We start from the raw sequence: 16,266 nt of genomic DNA on the forward strand, positions 1-16,266 counted from the left end.
ATAATAAGGGTTAAGCATCAAAATACCTGAGCTTTTCCCAAAATTTGGTTTTTTGACAAACTTTTTAATTGTAGCAAAAATTTTAGCTACATTTTAATTTATTGCAATGTCCGTCCCGCGTATATTTCCGGTCAAATGAGGTGGACATCCGTAAAGCTTAGGTGGCATGTCGTGCCGGGTAATGAAACATTGTCGTCTCAAATCCATTGCAATAAATTGAAACATAGCTAAAATAAATTGGCCGAAAATGAATGGATTTGGCCGAAAATATACGAGGGACGGACATTGCAATAAATTGAAATGTAGCTAAAATTTTTGCTACAATTAAAAAATTTGTCAAAAAATTAAATTTTGAGAAAATATCAGGTATTTTGATGCAATTAACCCTAATAATAAGCACATTATTTTTGTGGACAAAGGGAGTGCATATCGTCTAAAAATCTAAAAATAAATTAAGAATCTGAGTGTATCGTAGAGACATACCCTCGATTTCCGTGTAACTTTATCGTCTTTTGCATGCATGCAAAGATTATCTGACGTGTCGAGTGCTAACCTTGTACACGTAATTACCACACAACCCCAATTGTCAAACGCAATAAATTTCACTCAACTCCCACCTATACACTTGTTTCCCACACATTAATTTGTATGTGTATATATATAATTATTTCCAGCACTATTTAATCAATCAATCTCACGTTGTATTTGATCGGACTCGATTAAAATAAATAAATAAATTGCCAGCTGTTGAATATTTGAAAAATGCAGGTGAAAATTGAGTGGCAGATGCTAGTGTGCCTGGCTGTGATGGTTGCGCTATTGTCACCGCAATCAGAGGCCGTTGCATCGTGCGATCAGCTGCGGGGTAACCTAGGGTCGTGCCTAGGGTTTCTGCGCGGCGGCGTGATAACGTCTCAGTGCTGCAATGGGGTTAGGGCGGTGGCGGCCTCCGCAAAAACCACCGCCGACCGCCACGCGGCCTGCCGGTGCTTGGTGGCGGCGGCTCAATCGATGCGTGGGGTTATCGATTTGGGGAATGCGGCGAGGCTTCCGGGGAGATGTGGGGTCAATATCCCTTTCCAAATTAGCCCCAACACCGACTGTAATAGGTGCCTTATTAATTTTGTGAATTTTTTGGAATCATTGATGGATTTATTTTGATTAAATTAATTCGAATTGAAATGGTTTTTTGCAGGGTTGGTTGAGTTTGGAGTTGGTGTTGGACATGCATGCAAGTTTAAGGATCCCTAACTAGTTTGCCCTGTGTTGATTACGACGTCGTTTCACCCTCCAAATAAATTGAAAAAAAAAAAGTCCTTCTCGAGGCCTAGTGTACAAATCTAATACTTCTATTGTTCTACTTCAAGTAGGCAATTTTGGTGTATGATTGTATTTTTATGCTTTGTCACAAAATATTTTGTTGTCTTAATTATATCAAATAAATAAAACTTCTATACATATAAAATTATGAAATCGCTGAATTTGAGGTGAAATTTACTGTACTTTAAGTGATTTTTCGTTCTCATAATTATTAAAGATTTTTATTTGAATTTTTATCTATATATACTATATAATTAATATTCTTTTAAAGAAATAAAATGAATAAGAATTGTATATAAGAGCACACAAACAAATAAATTATATATAGAGGTGTGGGGTAGAGAATTCTTTAAAATTATCAATATAACAAATATATTAATTATAAAACTGTAATATCATTAATTCCATGCATGTGGCCGGGAAGGTGATATAATGGTAGTTGAAATCATAATCATGTAATTAATAGTTGCAGCGTGGCATTAACTTAATAAAAAAGAGTAATGCTAAACAATCGTGGCCAGTCACAATTTACCTAAATAAAAAATAATTTAATTTATTTAATTTATTTTTTAAAATAAAAATAAGATTTAAATATTTTATTATATTCTTTACATTGTAATTATTTTTTTGTAATTTTTTGATAACTTTTTTATTTTTATTAAAAAATAAATTAAAAATAAAAAATGCAAGGAAATTAAAAAAATAAGTACAATATAGAGAATATAGTAAAATAACTAAGTCATATTTTTATTTTAAAAAATAAATTAATAATAAATTTATGCAGTCACATTATGGCGACCCACACACTAATATAATAAGGAAAATCTTCCTTATTATATTAGTGTGTGGGTGGTCACAATGTAGCTGCATAGATTTATTGGAATAGAAAACGGAGGGAGTATCTTCTTTTTTTCAAAAGAAACAGAAGAGTAGAAACTAGTATCTTCTTTTTTTCAAAAGAAACAGAAAAGTAGAAACTATTTAACCCAACCAATAATTTCATTTCATCGACAGCTTTTTCATATCCAAAATTATAAAGATTTTCTGTCATTACAGAGTGTTAAATGATTAACATCTCAACAATTAATAAGGCATTTAATGATTCAACTACCCTTCTGCATACAGTGTATTAATTTCACAAATATGTTTTTTCTTAATTAGTTTTTCTATCTAAAAAAACAATCTATATATATAAGCTAGCATGATAGCATCTCTACTTTTATTACATAATAGTACAAGAAAACAAAACTCCATAATGAATAAGGCAACATTTCTACTGCTCCTCGTGGCGGCGGCGGCAGTGGCGGCGGCGCCGCCGGCCAAGATCTCATGCGGCGAGGTCACAACCACATTGGCGCCGTGCTTCGAGTACGTGTTAGGCGGCGGCACGGTGCCGCTCAACTGCTGCGCGGGGGTTAAGTCGCTGTACAAGGCGGCGAGCACCACCGCCGACCGCCGCAACGTTTGCGTCTGCCTGAAATCCGTCACCGGCTCCGCCTCTGCGGCCGCCGTCAGAAACGCCAAAAGCCTCCCCGGAAAATGCGGCGTCTCCCTTCCATACGAAATCACGCCTGCAATTGATTGCACCAAGTAATTGCAAATAAATTAATTACTTTTACTACATATAAATTATGTTTCAATTGTTTGGCTCAAACGCAAAACTAGTTAAATAGGAAAAAAAAATTTGATTATTTTAATTTATTTTTAAAATAAAAAATAGTTATGTTACTACATTGTCTACATCGTAGCTAATTTTTTGGTAATTTATTGTTTTTATTTTTATTTTTGAATAAAAAATTTAAAAAATATATTAAATTAAAATTTCCTACTTAACTAATTTAATTTGTGGTCAATCATAATGTGACTATTTTGCATCACTATTTTGAAAAGCATAGCCAATATTTTCTGGCTTGTTTCTAGAGTATAGATGGAGTCTTATATAGTTGCAGTTGATGTGGATATGTATGTCACAGTTAATAAATATTAATGATCATTAATTAATCATGTCAAATTTGTACATATGATTGTTTATATTTATTGTTGATCGAAATGTAATTCATGCTAGCTACTTCTTGATTTTAATATCGTTTTTTTTCAGGGTTAAATAGAGACAATGAACTATATCAGCTTCCTCTGCAGCAGCGAATTATATACATATATATTTCTGCAGCTTGATTAATTTGTATTTTCTATATATGAAATGTTACTCTACTGTTGGTGAGGCTTGAATTAGTATAATCAAATTGTACTCGCTCAATTTTCTGCTGAAAAGTCTAATGAATTGTTCTTGCAATGGAAATTATGATCAAATTTGATGTTATAGATCCACTTAACTTTCACATTTTCATGATACTACAAACTTAAACTAGCTAGTAGTGGTATATTGTATTGGAATAAATAGCTTATTTAATGTCATAATTACTTTGATAATTAATGAAATTAAATGATATTTTTGGAATCTACATGTTGAGTACATTAATTTGATATATTTACTTGTTCAAATATTTAAAGAATTGAATGAGTAATTAATGTCCAAAGATAGCCATGGTTCGGACCACCTGTTTGTCCAAACCGGGCATGTGGCGGCGGTTCAGGACCGAAGACACGCTGGTTCGGACCACCTGTTTGGTCAAACAGTCACGTCAGTTCAAGGAAACCCCTGATCTACTATAAATAGGGCTCTTCAGAATGAGATTAAACACACCAACAAATTCAGATAATTAATCTTGTCATATTAGTTTAGTTTACATACTCAGTCCCGAGTATCAAGTCGTTCGACCGCATAGCGATCTCCTAGTGCTAATGACTCGTCTATCATCCCGAAACCGTTGTATCTTGGGGGCAATTACTGTAGATCCGCAAGCACAGGCGGAAGTAATTTTGCCTTACGGAGAGAGATTTGTTCTCGCCTCGGTTCTGCATCTTTTCTATTATCGTCATTTTATTTTCTACACTCTCAAATAACAATCGTAAGGCAAAATTAGTGTGGAAAGATGGCGATATGAAGCAACACCAACAACAACAACGTTCCAACTGTTTCGGTCAACGTTCCAAATGCTCCAGCACCTGCCGAAAAGCCGGAAAAATTCTCAGGTTCTGAATTTAAACGTTGGCAATCAAAGATGCTTTTCTATCTTACTACTTTGAATATGACTCGTTTTCTGAATGAGTCTCCTTCAACTGTGGGGGAAGACGAAATTGATCCGCAAGTGCGTATCGCATATGATGCATGGCATCACAGCGACTTTATGTGTCGCAACTACATTCTGAATGGGCTAGACAACACTCTCTATAGTGTTTATTCTAGCACCAAGACGTCCAAGGAGTTATGGGACTCATTGGAGACGAAGTACAAAGCAGAAGATGCCCGCTTGAAGAAATTTATAGTCGGTCGTTCTCTGGACTTTAAGATGGTGGATAGCAAGACTGTTGTCGAACAAGTGCAAGAATTTCAACTAATCTTGCACGACATTCTTGCCGAAGGTATGGAATTGTCTGAATCCTTTCAGGTGGCTGCAGTGATAGAGAAATTACCACCACTCTGGAAGGACTTCAAGAACTATCTCAAGTACAAACGCAAGGAGATGGGACTTGAAGACTTGATTGTTCGTTTGCGAATCGAAGAGGACATTAGACTCTTCGACAATAAAACGAACAAAACCTCTATGGAGGCAAAAGCAAATCTGGTCGAGTCTAGCAACAAGAAGAAACCCAAGTTTAAAAGCATAAAGCCAGACTCGAAGAATCAAAAGAGGATCAAAAGAGATTGCTTCAACTGCGGATAAACCTGACACATGGCGAAAGATTATCGTAAACCAAAGAAAGACAAGAAAAATAGTCACCATCAAGCTAACGTGACGGAAGAGAAAAGTGCCCCCATCGACTTAGCCGAACTCGACTTATCTGCAGTCGTAGATGAAGTCAACATGGTCGGCAGCCCAGTAGGATGGTGGATCGACACTGGTGCTACTAGACACATCTGCGTTGGCAAAGCAATGTTCTCCTCCTATGAAGCTATCTCCGAAAACAGAAAATTGTGTATGGGCAATTCTGCCACATCCAAGATCGTCGGTTCTGGAACCATTGTGCTCAAGATGACATCGGGACTCAAGATAACCCTGCAAAACGTGTTGCATGTTTCTGACATCCGCAAAAACCTTGTCTCAGGATCTGCCTTGAGCAAAGCTGGTTTTAGAATAGTATTTGAAGCCGACAAGGTTGTACAGACCAAGAATGGTCATTTTATAGGAAAAAGGCTATATAGATAACGACCTTTTCAAGCTTAGTGATATAAATGTAATTTCTCCTAATGAAATAAACGAAAAAGTTGCTTATTTGGTTGAGTCTTCTAATTTATGACATGATAGATTAGGACATGTTAATCTAAATACACTATGACGTTTAGTAAATTTAGACTTATTGCCAAAAATAATTTTCAATCAACACAAAAAATGTGAAATTTATGTTGAAGCTAAAATGGAAAAATCTCCTTTCCATTCAGTGGAACGATCAACGAAACCTCTTGAATTGATTCACACCGATCTATGTGATTTAAAACTTGTGCAAACAAGATGTGGAAAGTAAGAATTATTTTATAACATTTATAGACGATTGCACAAGATTTTGCTATGTGTATCTTTTGAGAAGCAAAGACGAAGCATTCGAAGCTTTCAAAACATACAAAAATGAAGTTGATCGAGAATCAACTTAACACTAAGATCAAAATGATTTGAAGTGATCGAGGTGGCGAGTATGTTGCACCTTTTGAAAAAATTTATCGTTAAAATGGCATTATTCATCAAACGACTGCACCTTATTCTCCACAATCAAATGGTGTTGCAGAACGAAAGAATAGAACATTGAAAGAAATGATGAATGTTATGTTGATAAGCTCAAGCCTATCACATAACATGTGGGGGGAAGCTATTCTTTCGGCTAATAAAATTTTGAATAACTTACCCCAACATAAACAAGATAAAACTCCATATGAATTAAGGAAATAAAGGAAACCGTCCTATAAATATACAAAAGTGTGGGGGTGCTTAGCAAAAGTCGAAGTACCAAAACCCAAACAAGTAAAAATAGGACCGAAAATTGTTGATTGCATCTTCATAGGATATGCAAACAATAGTAGTGCGTACCGATTCTTGGTACACAAATCGAAAGTACCCGATATAAATGAGGGAATGATTATAGAATTAAGAAACACCATGTTTTTTGAAACTATATTCCCTAAGAAAGAGAAGAATGATTTAAGTTCGAAAAAGAGAACTTATGATAAAATTTCGCTTAAGGATAATGGACCAACATGTGAACCAACACCGCAACCAAGACGCGGAAAGCGACAAAGACTGCAAAAACCTTTGGTCTGGATTTCGTAGTTTATACTTTAGAAGACGAACCAAAGATAATCAAGGAAGCATTGTCTGGTCCTGATGCCGATCTATGGCGTGAAGCTATCAATAGTGAAATAGAGTCAATCTTATCCAATCACACTTGGCATATTGTTGATCATCCTCCGGGAAATAAACCTTTGGGTTGCAAGTGGATTCTTAAGAAGAAATATAAAGCCGATGGATCTATTGATAAGTACAAAGCACATTTAGTAGTTAAAGGCTACAAACAAAATGAAGGGCATGATTACTTTGATACATACTCTCCAGTCACTAGAATTACATCCATTAGAATGCTACTTGCTATAGCCGCATTATATAATCTTGAGATACACCAAATGAATGTAAAAACGGCATTTCTAAATGAAGATTTAAAAGATGAGATATATATGGAATAACCCGAAGGGTTCGTGATTCTCGGCCAAGAAAACAAAGTTTGTAAACTTGTCAAGTCTTTATATGAACTTAAACAAGCTCCCAAACAATGGCATGAGAAATTTGACCAAGCAATGATGTCAAATGAATTCAAAATCAATGAATGTGATAAATGTATGTACATCAAAGGAACTTCCGACAATTTTGTCATTGTCTGTCTCTACGTTGATGATATGCTAATTTTGGGTAGCAATAATAAAATCATCGTAGAAACTAAGGAAATGTTAAAGAAGAACTTTGACATGAAGGATATGAGTTTAGCTGATGTGATTCTAGGAATTAAGATTCTTAGAACACCCGAAGGAATAGTCTTATCACAATCTCACTATGTTGAGAATGTGCTTAAGAAATTCAACGCTTTCGATCTACCTCCGGCTAAAACACCTGTTGATTTAAGTATACACTTGGCCAAAAATCGAGGAGAACCTGTATCACAATCAAACTATGCTAGAATTATTGGAAGCCTAATGTACTTGTCAAATTGTACAAGGTCAGACATAGCATATTCTATTAGCAAATTGAGTCAATTTACAAGTAATGCCGGAAAGGATCATTAGACCGCATTGATAAGAGTGTTGAGATACTTAATACACACAATCTCTCATAGTATACACTATTCGAGATATCCCGCAGTTTTGGAAGGATATTGTGATGCAAATTGGATACCCGATACTAAAGACTCTAAATCCACAAGTGGTTTTGTATTTACCATTGGTGGAGGAGCAATATCATAGAAATCTTCTAAGCAAACTTGTATAGCCCGATCTACAATGGAATCGAAATTTATTGCTTTAGACAAAGCCGGCGAAGAAGCCGAATGGTTAAGAAACTTCTTAGAAGATATTCCCTATTGGGAAAAACCATTGCCTCCGGTTATGATACATTGTGATAGTATGGCTGCCATAGGGAGAGCAAAGAATAGTTTGTATAACGGTAAATCTCGACATATCCGTCGAAGACATAATACCGTTAGACAATTGATCACTACAGGAATAATGTGCATTGACTATGTAAAGTCAAAAGACAATATTGCAGATCCGTTCACTAAAGGTATTAATCGTGATCAATTGTATAACGCAGTAAGGGGAATGAGATTAAAATCCACACGTTAAAGAACTTTCATAATGGTAATTCAACCATGATGACTGGAGATCCCAAGAACATGGTTCAATGAGACAACTAAATTATTGAAGTTCAAGTTATACACTTGAAAACTTTTAAAATCCATTCTCATAGCTGCTCAAGTGAAAAGCCTGCAGCTTGTGGTAAAGGGTAAGCCTTTAAAAACTTTTAATGATTCCTATAGCCTTATTAGGTGGAGTATGACAGGATACTCTTTATAGGAGATCAGCTATACAAGTGAAGAAGTGGGGCTGCTTCAAATTATCGATAACACTTATGAATCCAAGAAATGGTCCAAGGCCGAAATGGACACAACGTAAGAACGAAAGATATTAGATCTATTATTGTGTGTATGTTGTTGACTAGATTTACACAAAAGTTGACCGGTTCAAGACATCATGTTCACTGAGCAACGAGTAAATCCGATGGCATTACACTAAGGAAGGTTCAATGCTAACAACTACCTATCCTGATGCAATAATAGGTCGTCGGGACTTAGTTTTTTGCATTTGCATTAATCATTATTCATGTGGGGGATTGATGGAATTAAATGATATTTTTGGAATCTACATGTTGAGTAGATTAATTTGGTATACTTACTTATTCAAATCTATAAAGAATTGAATGAGTAATTAATGTCCAAAGATAGTCATGGTTCAGACCACCTGTTTGTCCAAACCAGGCACGTGGCGGCAGTTCAGGACCGATGACACGCGCTAGTTCGGACCACCTGGTTGGCCAAACAGTCACGTCAGTTCAAGGAAACCCCTGGACTACTATAAATAGGGTCCTTCAGAATGAGATTAAACACACCAACAAATTCAGATAATTAATCTTGTCATATTAGTTTAGTTTACATACTCAGTCCCGAGTATCAAGTCGTTCGACCGGATAGCGATCTCCTAGTGCAATTACTGTAGATCCGCAAGCACAGAGCGGAAGTAATTTTGCCTTACGGAAAGAGATTTATTCTCGCCTCGGTTCTGCATCTTTTCTATTATCGTCATTCTCCCAAATAACATATTGCTCGATAAATCAAAATTTATTTCTCATTCCCCTATCCAACTATAAAAAAGGAACATTAATGTTTTTCATATCAAGCCGGTCTCAATTTCCCCTTTCTTGTTTTGGCTAAACCCTAATTAATAAATTCTTATATATATATATATATATATATATATATATATATATATATATATGGAGAGGTTCAAATAAGAACCACTAATAAAATAAGAACAGAGAACCATTTTAAGCCATTCGATCATCAAGATCTACGGTAGATGCATCATCTTGGTGGATGGATGCAGATGCTGGGTTCGAATCCTGAAGGGAGCAAAAAAATATTTTTTTTGGATGCATTAAATTTAATAGCGGATGCATTAATTTGTATAGCAGATGCAGTAATTTTATTGGTTCTTATGTTCTCACGATAATTGTGGTTCTCACTATAACCGCACCCTATATATATATATATATGGAGCGATTATTCAATAAACCACTCTTATTTTAAGAATTGCGAACCAGCAAAAATGCATGAATTTTATGCATAACATGCATGAATAAACTGTATAAAGGTACGAATTGCGAAAAATAATTTTTTGCTACCTCTGGGATTCGAACTCAGGACCATGAATTTATCCAACATGGTGATGAATCAACCGTAGATCTTGATGATCTAAGGGCTGAAAATGGTTCCTAATTTATATTTTAAGAAGCATTCTTATTTTAGCCTTCCCCTATATATATATATATATATATATATATATATATATATATATATATATATATATATATGCAATAGCCAGCAAAGTATTTTAATAAAAAAAAAACAATGTTAGATAAGGATATATTAAGTACTTGATTAAAAACAATAGGTCTCTAGATGACTGGATGGGATCCTGTGTATCACAATTTAGTGTGTACCACCGTGTTTCACTTTAATTTGTTTATTTTATAATAGTTTGTTGTTGTAAAAATAAAAAAATATTACTCCCTCCGTCCCACTTCAAATGACCCAAAACTATATGACAGGTCACAGACCCAAAACTATAGGACAATCTTTGTCCTATAGTTTTGGGCCATTTCAAATGGGACGAAGGGAGTATTACATAATAAACTTTAATTAATATTTATCACTATAAAAATTAAAATTTTAAAAAATGAGGTATTTAATTTGTGATACTTAATTAGTAATAGTATAACATGATAGATGGACGCTTCCGCCGCTGACTCCCCTAGGATTTGGCCCTAATTTTTTCGCTGAGTTTCTCTTCGTTTGACGCTTCCGGCGCTTCTCCCCGATGGCGTCTTCTTCTCTGTCACCCTTGGATCAATCTTTTCCACCGCTCCCTAGTTCTCTTCAAGCGAAGCAGCTGTCTTCGACTGGAAACAACGCCCTCTCGGCGAATCATCTGACCTCGAATAGCAACAACGCTCCCGCGATGGAATCTCTCTTATTGGCCGGAAAATAACCAGATGAAAGGAAGCCTCAACAGACCGATGAACCAAACCCTAACCCTAACCATGCTAGGGTTTCTTTCTCTTCTAAGTTAAAATCCACCATTCCTAAGCCTATGGACGTTCTGGCACAGGATTTCTGCTCTCTACACCCCATCAAGAAAAACAATATGCTCACTCTTGAGATTCCTGAAGAACTCTTTCAACAACAAATACAGAAGTTCAAATTTGCGTTGCATGCTCGTCTTCTGCTGCAAAAAGGGGACTCTCCAAGATTTGCGGAAGATATTAAAAACGAACTGCAAGCCCTTTGGGGGATTTCCGCCCCTTGGCAGGTTATTCCAATTGGCAAAGGCTTTTTTACCTTGAAATTCTCTGGAGAAAGCGATCTGGCGATAGCTAAATCCAAAGCTTATTGGAAGCTTCGTTCAGGAGTGCTTAAGATTAGAGAATGGACACCTCTGTTTAATCCGTACAAAGAAGCTGCGAATCTGGCACAAGTTTGGCTCAGGATTTATTATCTCCCCCACGAACTGTGGCACCCTGAAATCATCTCGGGAATTACTCGTTCAGTGGGTTCGCCTATTAAGATCGAGGGCTCCACTTTTGAGGGATCGGTGGGACATTTTGCTCGCGTGCTCATCGAGATGGACGTTTCAAAAGACATCATTTATTCTCTTAATGTTAAAAGACGGTCCTCCTCTTTTGAGATTGAATTTGTTTATGAAAATCTGCCGTACTTTTGTGGTATTTGCAGGAAGGTCGGACACTCCTCGGATAAATGCAGGCGCAACAAAGAGGACAAAATGGAAACGGTTAGAGAGACCCCAACAGTCAAAGATACCAAAGAACAACAAAAAATCGTTGAGGAGTCAAGGAAAACAGGTCAGAACTCAAAAGGTCATAAAGTCTGGCAACCCCAAGCGAAGGTTCCAACTAAAAACGGGTTTGAAGTTCTTACGGAAACAGCCTCTGAGGAATTGATTGTGGAGAATCAAGAAAATGAGCAACAATCCACGGTGGTGGATAGAGTACACGCCCCTTCTGCTGCTCCGTTGGCTAGCTCTGGGAAGGAAGATGTTTCCGATAAGGAAAAAGTAATTATTGAGGAGGTTGAAGAATCGGATGAGGAGTTTTTGGAGAAAGATGGAGGGGAAGAGAGTAACAGGAGCAAGGAGCATGGTCGGGAATCTAAAGCTGTTATGAATGAGGCGCAATTTGTTGATGCGGTGACAAGCCTGGTCCAGGAGGAGACGAGTTGGTTGCAGGAGAAGGAATGTCAACTAGCAGACAAACAGGTCCAGGAGAAAAATTTCAAAAACAAAATGGACGCGGTTCTGCAGCAGACGGATAAAAGAGTTCTTCGATCAAATGCTAAGACAACTGGAGGAGTCCAACCTTTGGTGAAGGGAAGGGCTGCGATGACTTCTACTAGTAATAAGAAAGCTTCGGGAAAATCGGGATTGGAAGTTGTACAGGACAAGCTCAATAACGCACATGCAGCGGGCCGAAAACCTCGGGATTTTATTATTGAAAAAGAGATCAGCCCGTCGATACGCACAATGGCTAATGTTGCAACTAAAAGTTGGGCGGAAGAAGTGGAGAACGAGGAAAACTCCTTGTTGGATGCTGAACTTCGTCAATGAATATTTTATCTTGGAATGTGAGAGGGTTCAACGACGATGCTAAGCGAGCCCTCCATGACCATTGCTCAAGATTTTCTCCTATTCTTATAGGTATTTTGGAACCCAAGAAGGATGTTTCGAAGGTTCCGTTACACTTTTGGAAATCGATTAATGTCGTTCCTATTCATCAGAATTTTCGGTCTGGTATGAGTCCTAACATCTGGGTCCTAGCAAACCCGCTTGTTAATATTTCTTTAGTTTCCTCGTCCACTCAAGTGGTGATTCTTGACTGTTGTTGGTCTTCTCGTACGTTCCGCGCGACCTTTTTGCATGGGGATTGCTCCATGGTTGTGAGAAGATATCTTTGGTTAGAGCTCCTAACGAACGTGGTGGACAACATGTTTTTCATTGGTGACTTCAACGCGGTGAAGGGTGCGCATGAGCGCAAGAGTGATTGTCTTCCAAATGCCTCTGCTTGTAGGGAGTTCTGTGATTTCATTGACGCCTCGGGCTTTGTTGAATCGAACACCTCTGGGCTTTTTTACACTTGGTGTGGCAGGCGAAATCTTCCTTCGCATGTGGAATCGGTTTTGGATCGTTGTCTCTTTTCCGAGGGTTTTGCGTCGATGTGGAATTCGTTGAATACCCATGTTCATCCTCGTATTGCTTCTGATCATTCGCCTATCATTTTCCAATGCCAAGAAAATGCGGTTCCAAGAAGAAGAAACTTTAAGTTTTTGGATATGTGGCTTTCACACCCGGATTTCCATGACTTTATGCAAGTTTCGTGGCAGGCGCCGACTAACTCTACCTGCCCTCTCTATAACGTTATGGCGAAAATTAAGCGGTTTCGTACTGAGCTCAAGATCTGGAATAAACAAGTTTTTGGGAATGTCGATGAAGGAATCTCTCAATTACAGGAGTCGTTGACGAAGATTCAGTTGAAGATTGCTGATGAAGGTTATTCCGACTTGCTTTTTGACCAAGAAGTCGCTGCCCAGGCAAGGATCGGCACCTTGCTAACACGTAAGAGCAATCTCATGCAACAGAAAAGTAGAGTTCGATGGCTTAAAGATGGTGACAGGAACACAAGTTTCTTCCATAAATCTTACAAGATGAGACGCAAGAATCTGACCCTTTCTCAACTCAAAATTGATGGTGTTGATACCTTTGATCAGGACGTTATCTCTTCACATATTGTGGATTTTTTTTCCAAACTCTTTTCTGAGGTTACGACCAATACCGTTATGGTGCAGGATATTCAACAAATTGTGGAAGCCACGGTGTCTCATAAGCAGAATGAGAGTCTGAGCTGTATTCCAGAGGAAGAAGAAATTAAAGCGGCGGTGTTCGATTTGGCGAGCGATAGTGCAGCTGGACCAGATGGCTTCTCGGGCACGTTCTTTCAGAATTGCTGGGACACCATCAAAGATGATATAGTGGTCGCTGCCAAAACTTTTTTCTTAAAGAACTATCTTCCTCAGGGTCTGAATTCTAATACGTTGATCCTCATTCCTAAAAAAGATGTGGTGGAAACGGTGGCGGATCTGAGACCGATCGTACTATCTAATTTCTTTTTAAGGTTCTTTCGAAAATTATTGCTACTCGGCTTAGTTCTGTGGCTGCTGATAATGTGACTAACAATCAGTTTGGCTTTATTCGCGGGCGGCTTATACACGATTGCATTATGCTGGGATCGGAAGGTGTTAATTGCATGAACAGAACTTGCAAGGGAATGAATATGGCTTGCAAAGTGGATATTAAGAAAGCTTTTGATACCATGAGTTGGAATTTCATCATGAGCGCTATGAAGGCGATGGGTTATGATCATACTTTTCTGGGGTGGATTGCCACTATCTTTTCCTCTGCTCGAATTTCAATCCTTTACAATGGGAAACTTTGTGGTTATTTTCCCTGTTCGCGGGGTGTTAGACAGGGAGATCCCCTCTCGCCTATCATTTTTGGCATCGCGGAGGACGTGCTTAGTAATCTTATTTTGAAAGCGGTTGCTGCTGGGCAAATTGAGCCGATGAGAATGAGCAGGGGTCAGTTGTTCCCCACCCACCTACTTTACACTGACGACGTTCTGATCTTTTGTAAAGCGACGATGAAGAATGCAAGAGCCATTCGCGACATCCTCCATTTTTATGGTTCGATGTCGGGTCAAATCTGCAGTAAGGAGAAGTCGAGAATTTTCTTTGCTAAAGGAGTGTCTCCCTGTTATAAGCGCCAAATTACTCGCGCTCTGGGATTTCCCTGTGGAAGCTTACCTATGATTTATCTGGGCGCGCCACTTTTTGTTGGCCGTCCCAAAGCATCCCATCTTACTGCTATTAAAGATCGGATTATTTGCAAGTTCTCTCGATGGAATGGATTGCACCTTTCGATGGCTGGACGTCTTTGCCTGGTAAAATCGGTAGTTCAAAGCTCCATTGTCCACACCATGATGATTTATAAATGGCCACGTTCGCTCATTCAGGAGATTGATGCTGCATGCAGAAACTTCATATGGTCGGGAGACATAAGAAAACGTCCTAAGCACGCTGTTAGCTGGGACAGAGTTTGTGGTATTAAGGAGGAAGGAGGTCTGGGTGTTAGGTCGTTTACCATGATGAATGAAGCCTTTCTGATGAAACTTGCTTGGAAAGTCATTCTTGGAAGTCAGTTTGGCTTCAATATCATGAAGAGTAGATATCTTGATTCTCTCGGTCGTCCCCGCAAAGTGGCGCTCGCTTCTTCGGTTTGGGGAGGTGTTAAACAACTTATCCCGGAGCTTATAGATGATTCCTACTGTCTTCTTGGAAATGGCCAGACGATCTATTTTTGGCATGATGACTGGCTCGGATACACTATTATTGATAAAACAAACGTCCCTAGTTTTATGAGGCATCGACTACAGCAAACGGTGTCGGACTATTTTTATGATGGGGTCTGGCACTTTGCTCAGGAGTTTGTTGATGAGTTCCCTGACATTGTCTATGACATTCTGATCTTGCCGATTGGAAACGAGGAGGATGTCCGCTTATGGAAGCCTTCTATTCATGGGGAGGTTACTTCGGCTCTTGCCTTTGCCTCCCGTTGTCATCGTTTTCCGCGTGTTTCGTGGGGTACCTGGATTTGGGAAAGGTTTATTCCTACTCGCCGATCTATCACCTGCTGGCGGGTTATTCTCAACCGCCTTCCCACTCTTGACAAAGTTATTAGGCAGGGAGTTATCATTCCAAACTATTGTTCTTTTTGTTTTAGAGATGCGGAAGATTTGGACCACATTCTTTGGAATTGCTCTAAAGTTCGACCTATTTGGTGTGCTTTGCTTAGCTGGTTTGGTTTGGCCGAAGGCCTAGATTGTCACGGTGTTCATGAGTTGCTGGTATTTGCGTGGACGGTGCAGCTGAGTTCGCAAATTAAAAAGTTCTGGAAGTTGGGAGTGATCTCTTTAATCTGGGCTCTTTGGACTGCTCGGAATAAGTGCCACTTTGATGACAAGGTTTTTGTTCATCAAGAAATCCTGGTTTTCCTTAAAGCTACTTTTATTGAAGTAGATAATTCTTTTCCGAAAATGGGGCATATGGACAATAAATGGAAGGATTATCTTGTTATTCGGCAGATGGGTGTTCGGCCGAGAGTTCGCTCGCCGCCTGAGATGACGTCGGTCTATTGGTCTCTTCCTGCTCATTTATGGCTGAAAGCAAACACGGATGGTTCGGCGATGGGAGCTCCGGGCCGAATCTGCGCTGGTGGTGTGTTTAGAGATTGGCGGGGCTTTGTGAGAGGGTGTTTTCATGTGGAGGGAGGGCTGGGCTTCGCTTTCGAAGCCGAGCTGCTTGGTGTGATCACGGCGGTTCAGCTGGCTTATCATTGGGGGTGGAACAAGATATGGTTTGAAGCCGATTCTTCGTATGTTGTTCATATCC

At 38.6% G+C, this 16,266-nt stretch overlaps 3 protein-coding genes across 3 annotated transcripts; all 3 read left to right on the plus strand.

Annotated features, from left to right (window-relative positions):
- The first annotated feature begins 675 nt into the window (after nucleotides 1-675).
- On the plus strand, nucleotides 676-1,467 carry LOC131019751 (non-specific lipid-transfer protein 1-like). The gene is made up of 2 exons (XM_057948337.1): nucleotides 676-1,109; nucleotides 1,196-1,467. Exons 1-2 carry the CDS (start codon nucleotides 763-765, stop codon nucleotides 1,203-1,205), a joined length of 357 nt encoding a protein of 118 aa, XP_057804320.1. The 5' UTR covers nucleotides 676-762; the 3' UTR covers nucleotides 1,206-1,467.
- Nucleotides 1,468-2,461: 994 nt separating this feature from the next.
- LOC131019753 (non-specific lipid-transfer protein 1-like) lies at nucleotides 2,462-3,640 on the plus strand. The gene is made up of 2 exons (XM_057948339.1): nucleotides 2,462-2,910; nucleotides 3,419-3,640. The coding sequence occupies exons 1-2, from the start codon at nucleotides 2,522-2,524 to the stop codon at nucleotides 3,426-3,428; spliced, it is 399 nt and encodes a 132-aa protein (XP_057804322.1). The 5' UTR covers nucleotides 2,462-2,521; the 3' UTR covers nucleotides 3,429-3,640.
- Nucleotides 3,641-12,369: 8,729 nt separating this feature from the next.
- LOC131023042 (uncharacterized) lies at nucleotides 12,370-13,989 on the plus strand. The gene has a single exon (XM_057952581.1). It carries the CDS (start codon nucleotides 12,370-12,372, stop codon nucleotides 13,987-13,989), a length of 1,620 nt encoding a protein of 539 aa, XP_057808564.1.
- Nucleotides 13,990-16,266: the final 2,277 nt, after the last annotated feature.

This window comes from Salvia miltiorrhiza, chromosome 4 (genome assembly GCF_028751815.1).
Source record: "Salvia miltiorrhiza cultivar Shanhuang (shh) chromosome 4, IMPLAD_Smil_shh, whole genome shotgun sequence".
Taxonomy (NCBI): domain Eukaryota; kingdom Viridiplantae; phylum Streptophyta; class Magnoliopsida; order Lamiales; family Lamiaceae; genus Salvia; species Salvia miltiorrhiza.

Coding starts and splice junctions, on each gene's coding strand:
- LOC131019753 (XM_057948339.1), top strand. CDS start 2,522: ATGATAGCATCTCTACTTTTATTACATAATAGTACAAGAAAACAAAAC.
- LOC131019751 (XM_057948337.1), top strand. CDS start 763: ATGCAGGTGAAAATTGAGTGGCAGATGCTAGTGTGCCTGGCTGTGATG.
- LOC131023042 (XM_057952581.1), top strand. CDS start 12,370: ATGAATATTTTATCTTGGAATGTGAGAGGGTTCAACGACGATGCTAAG.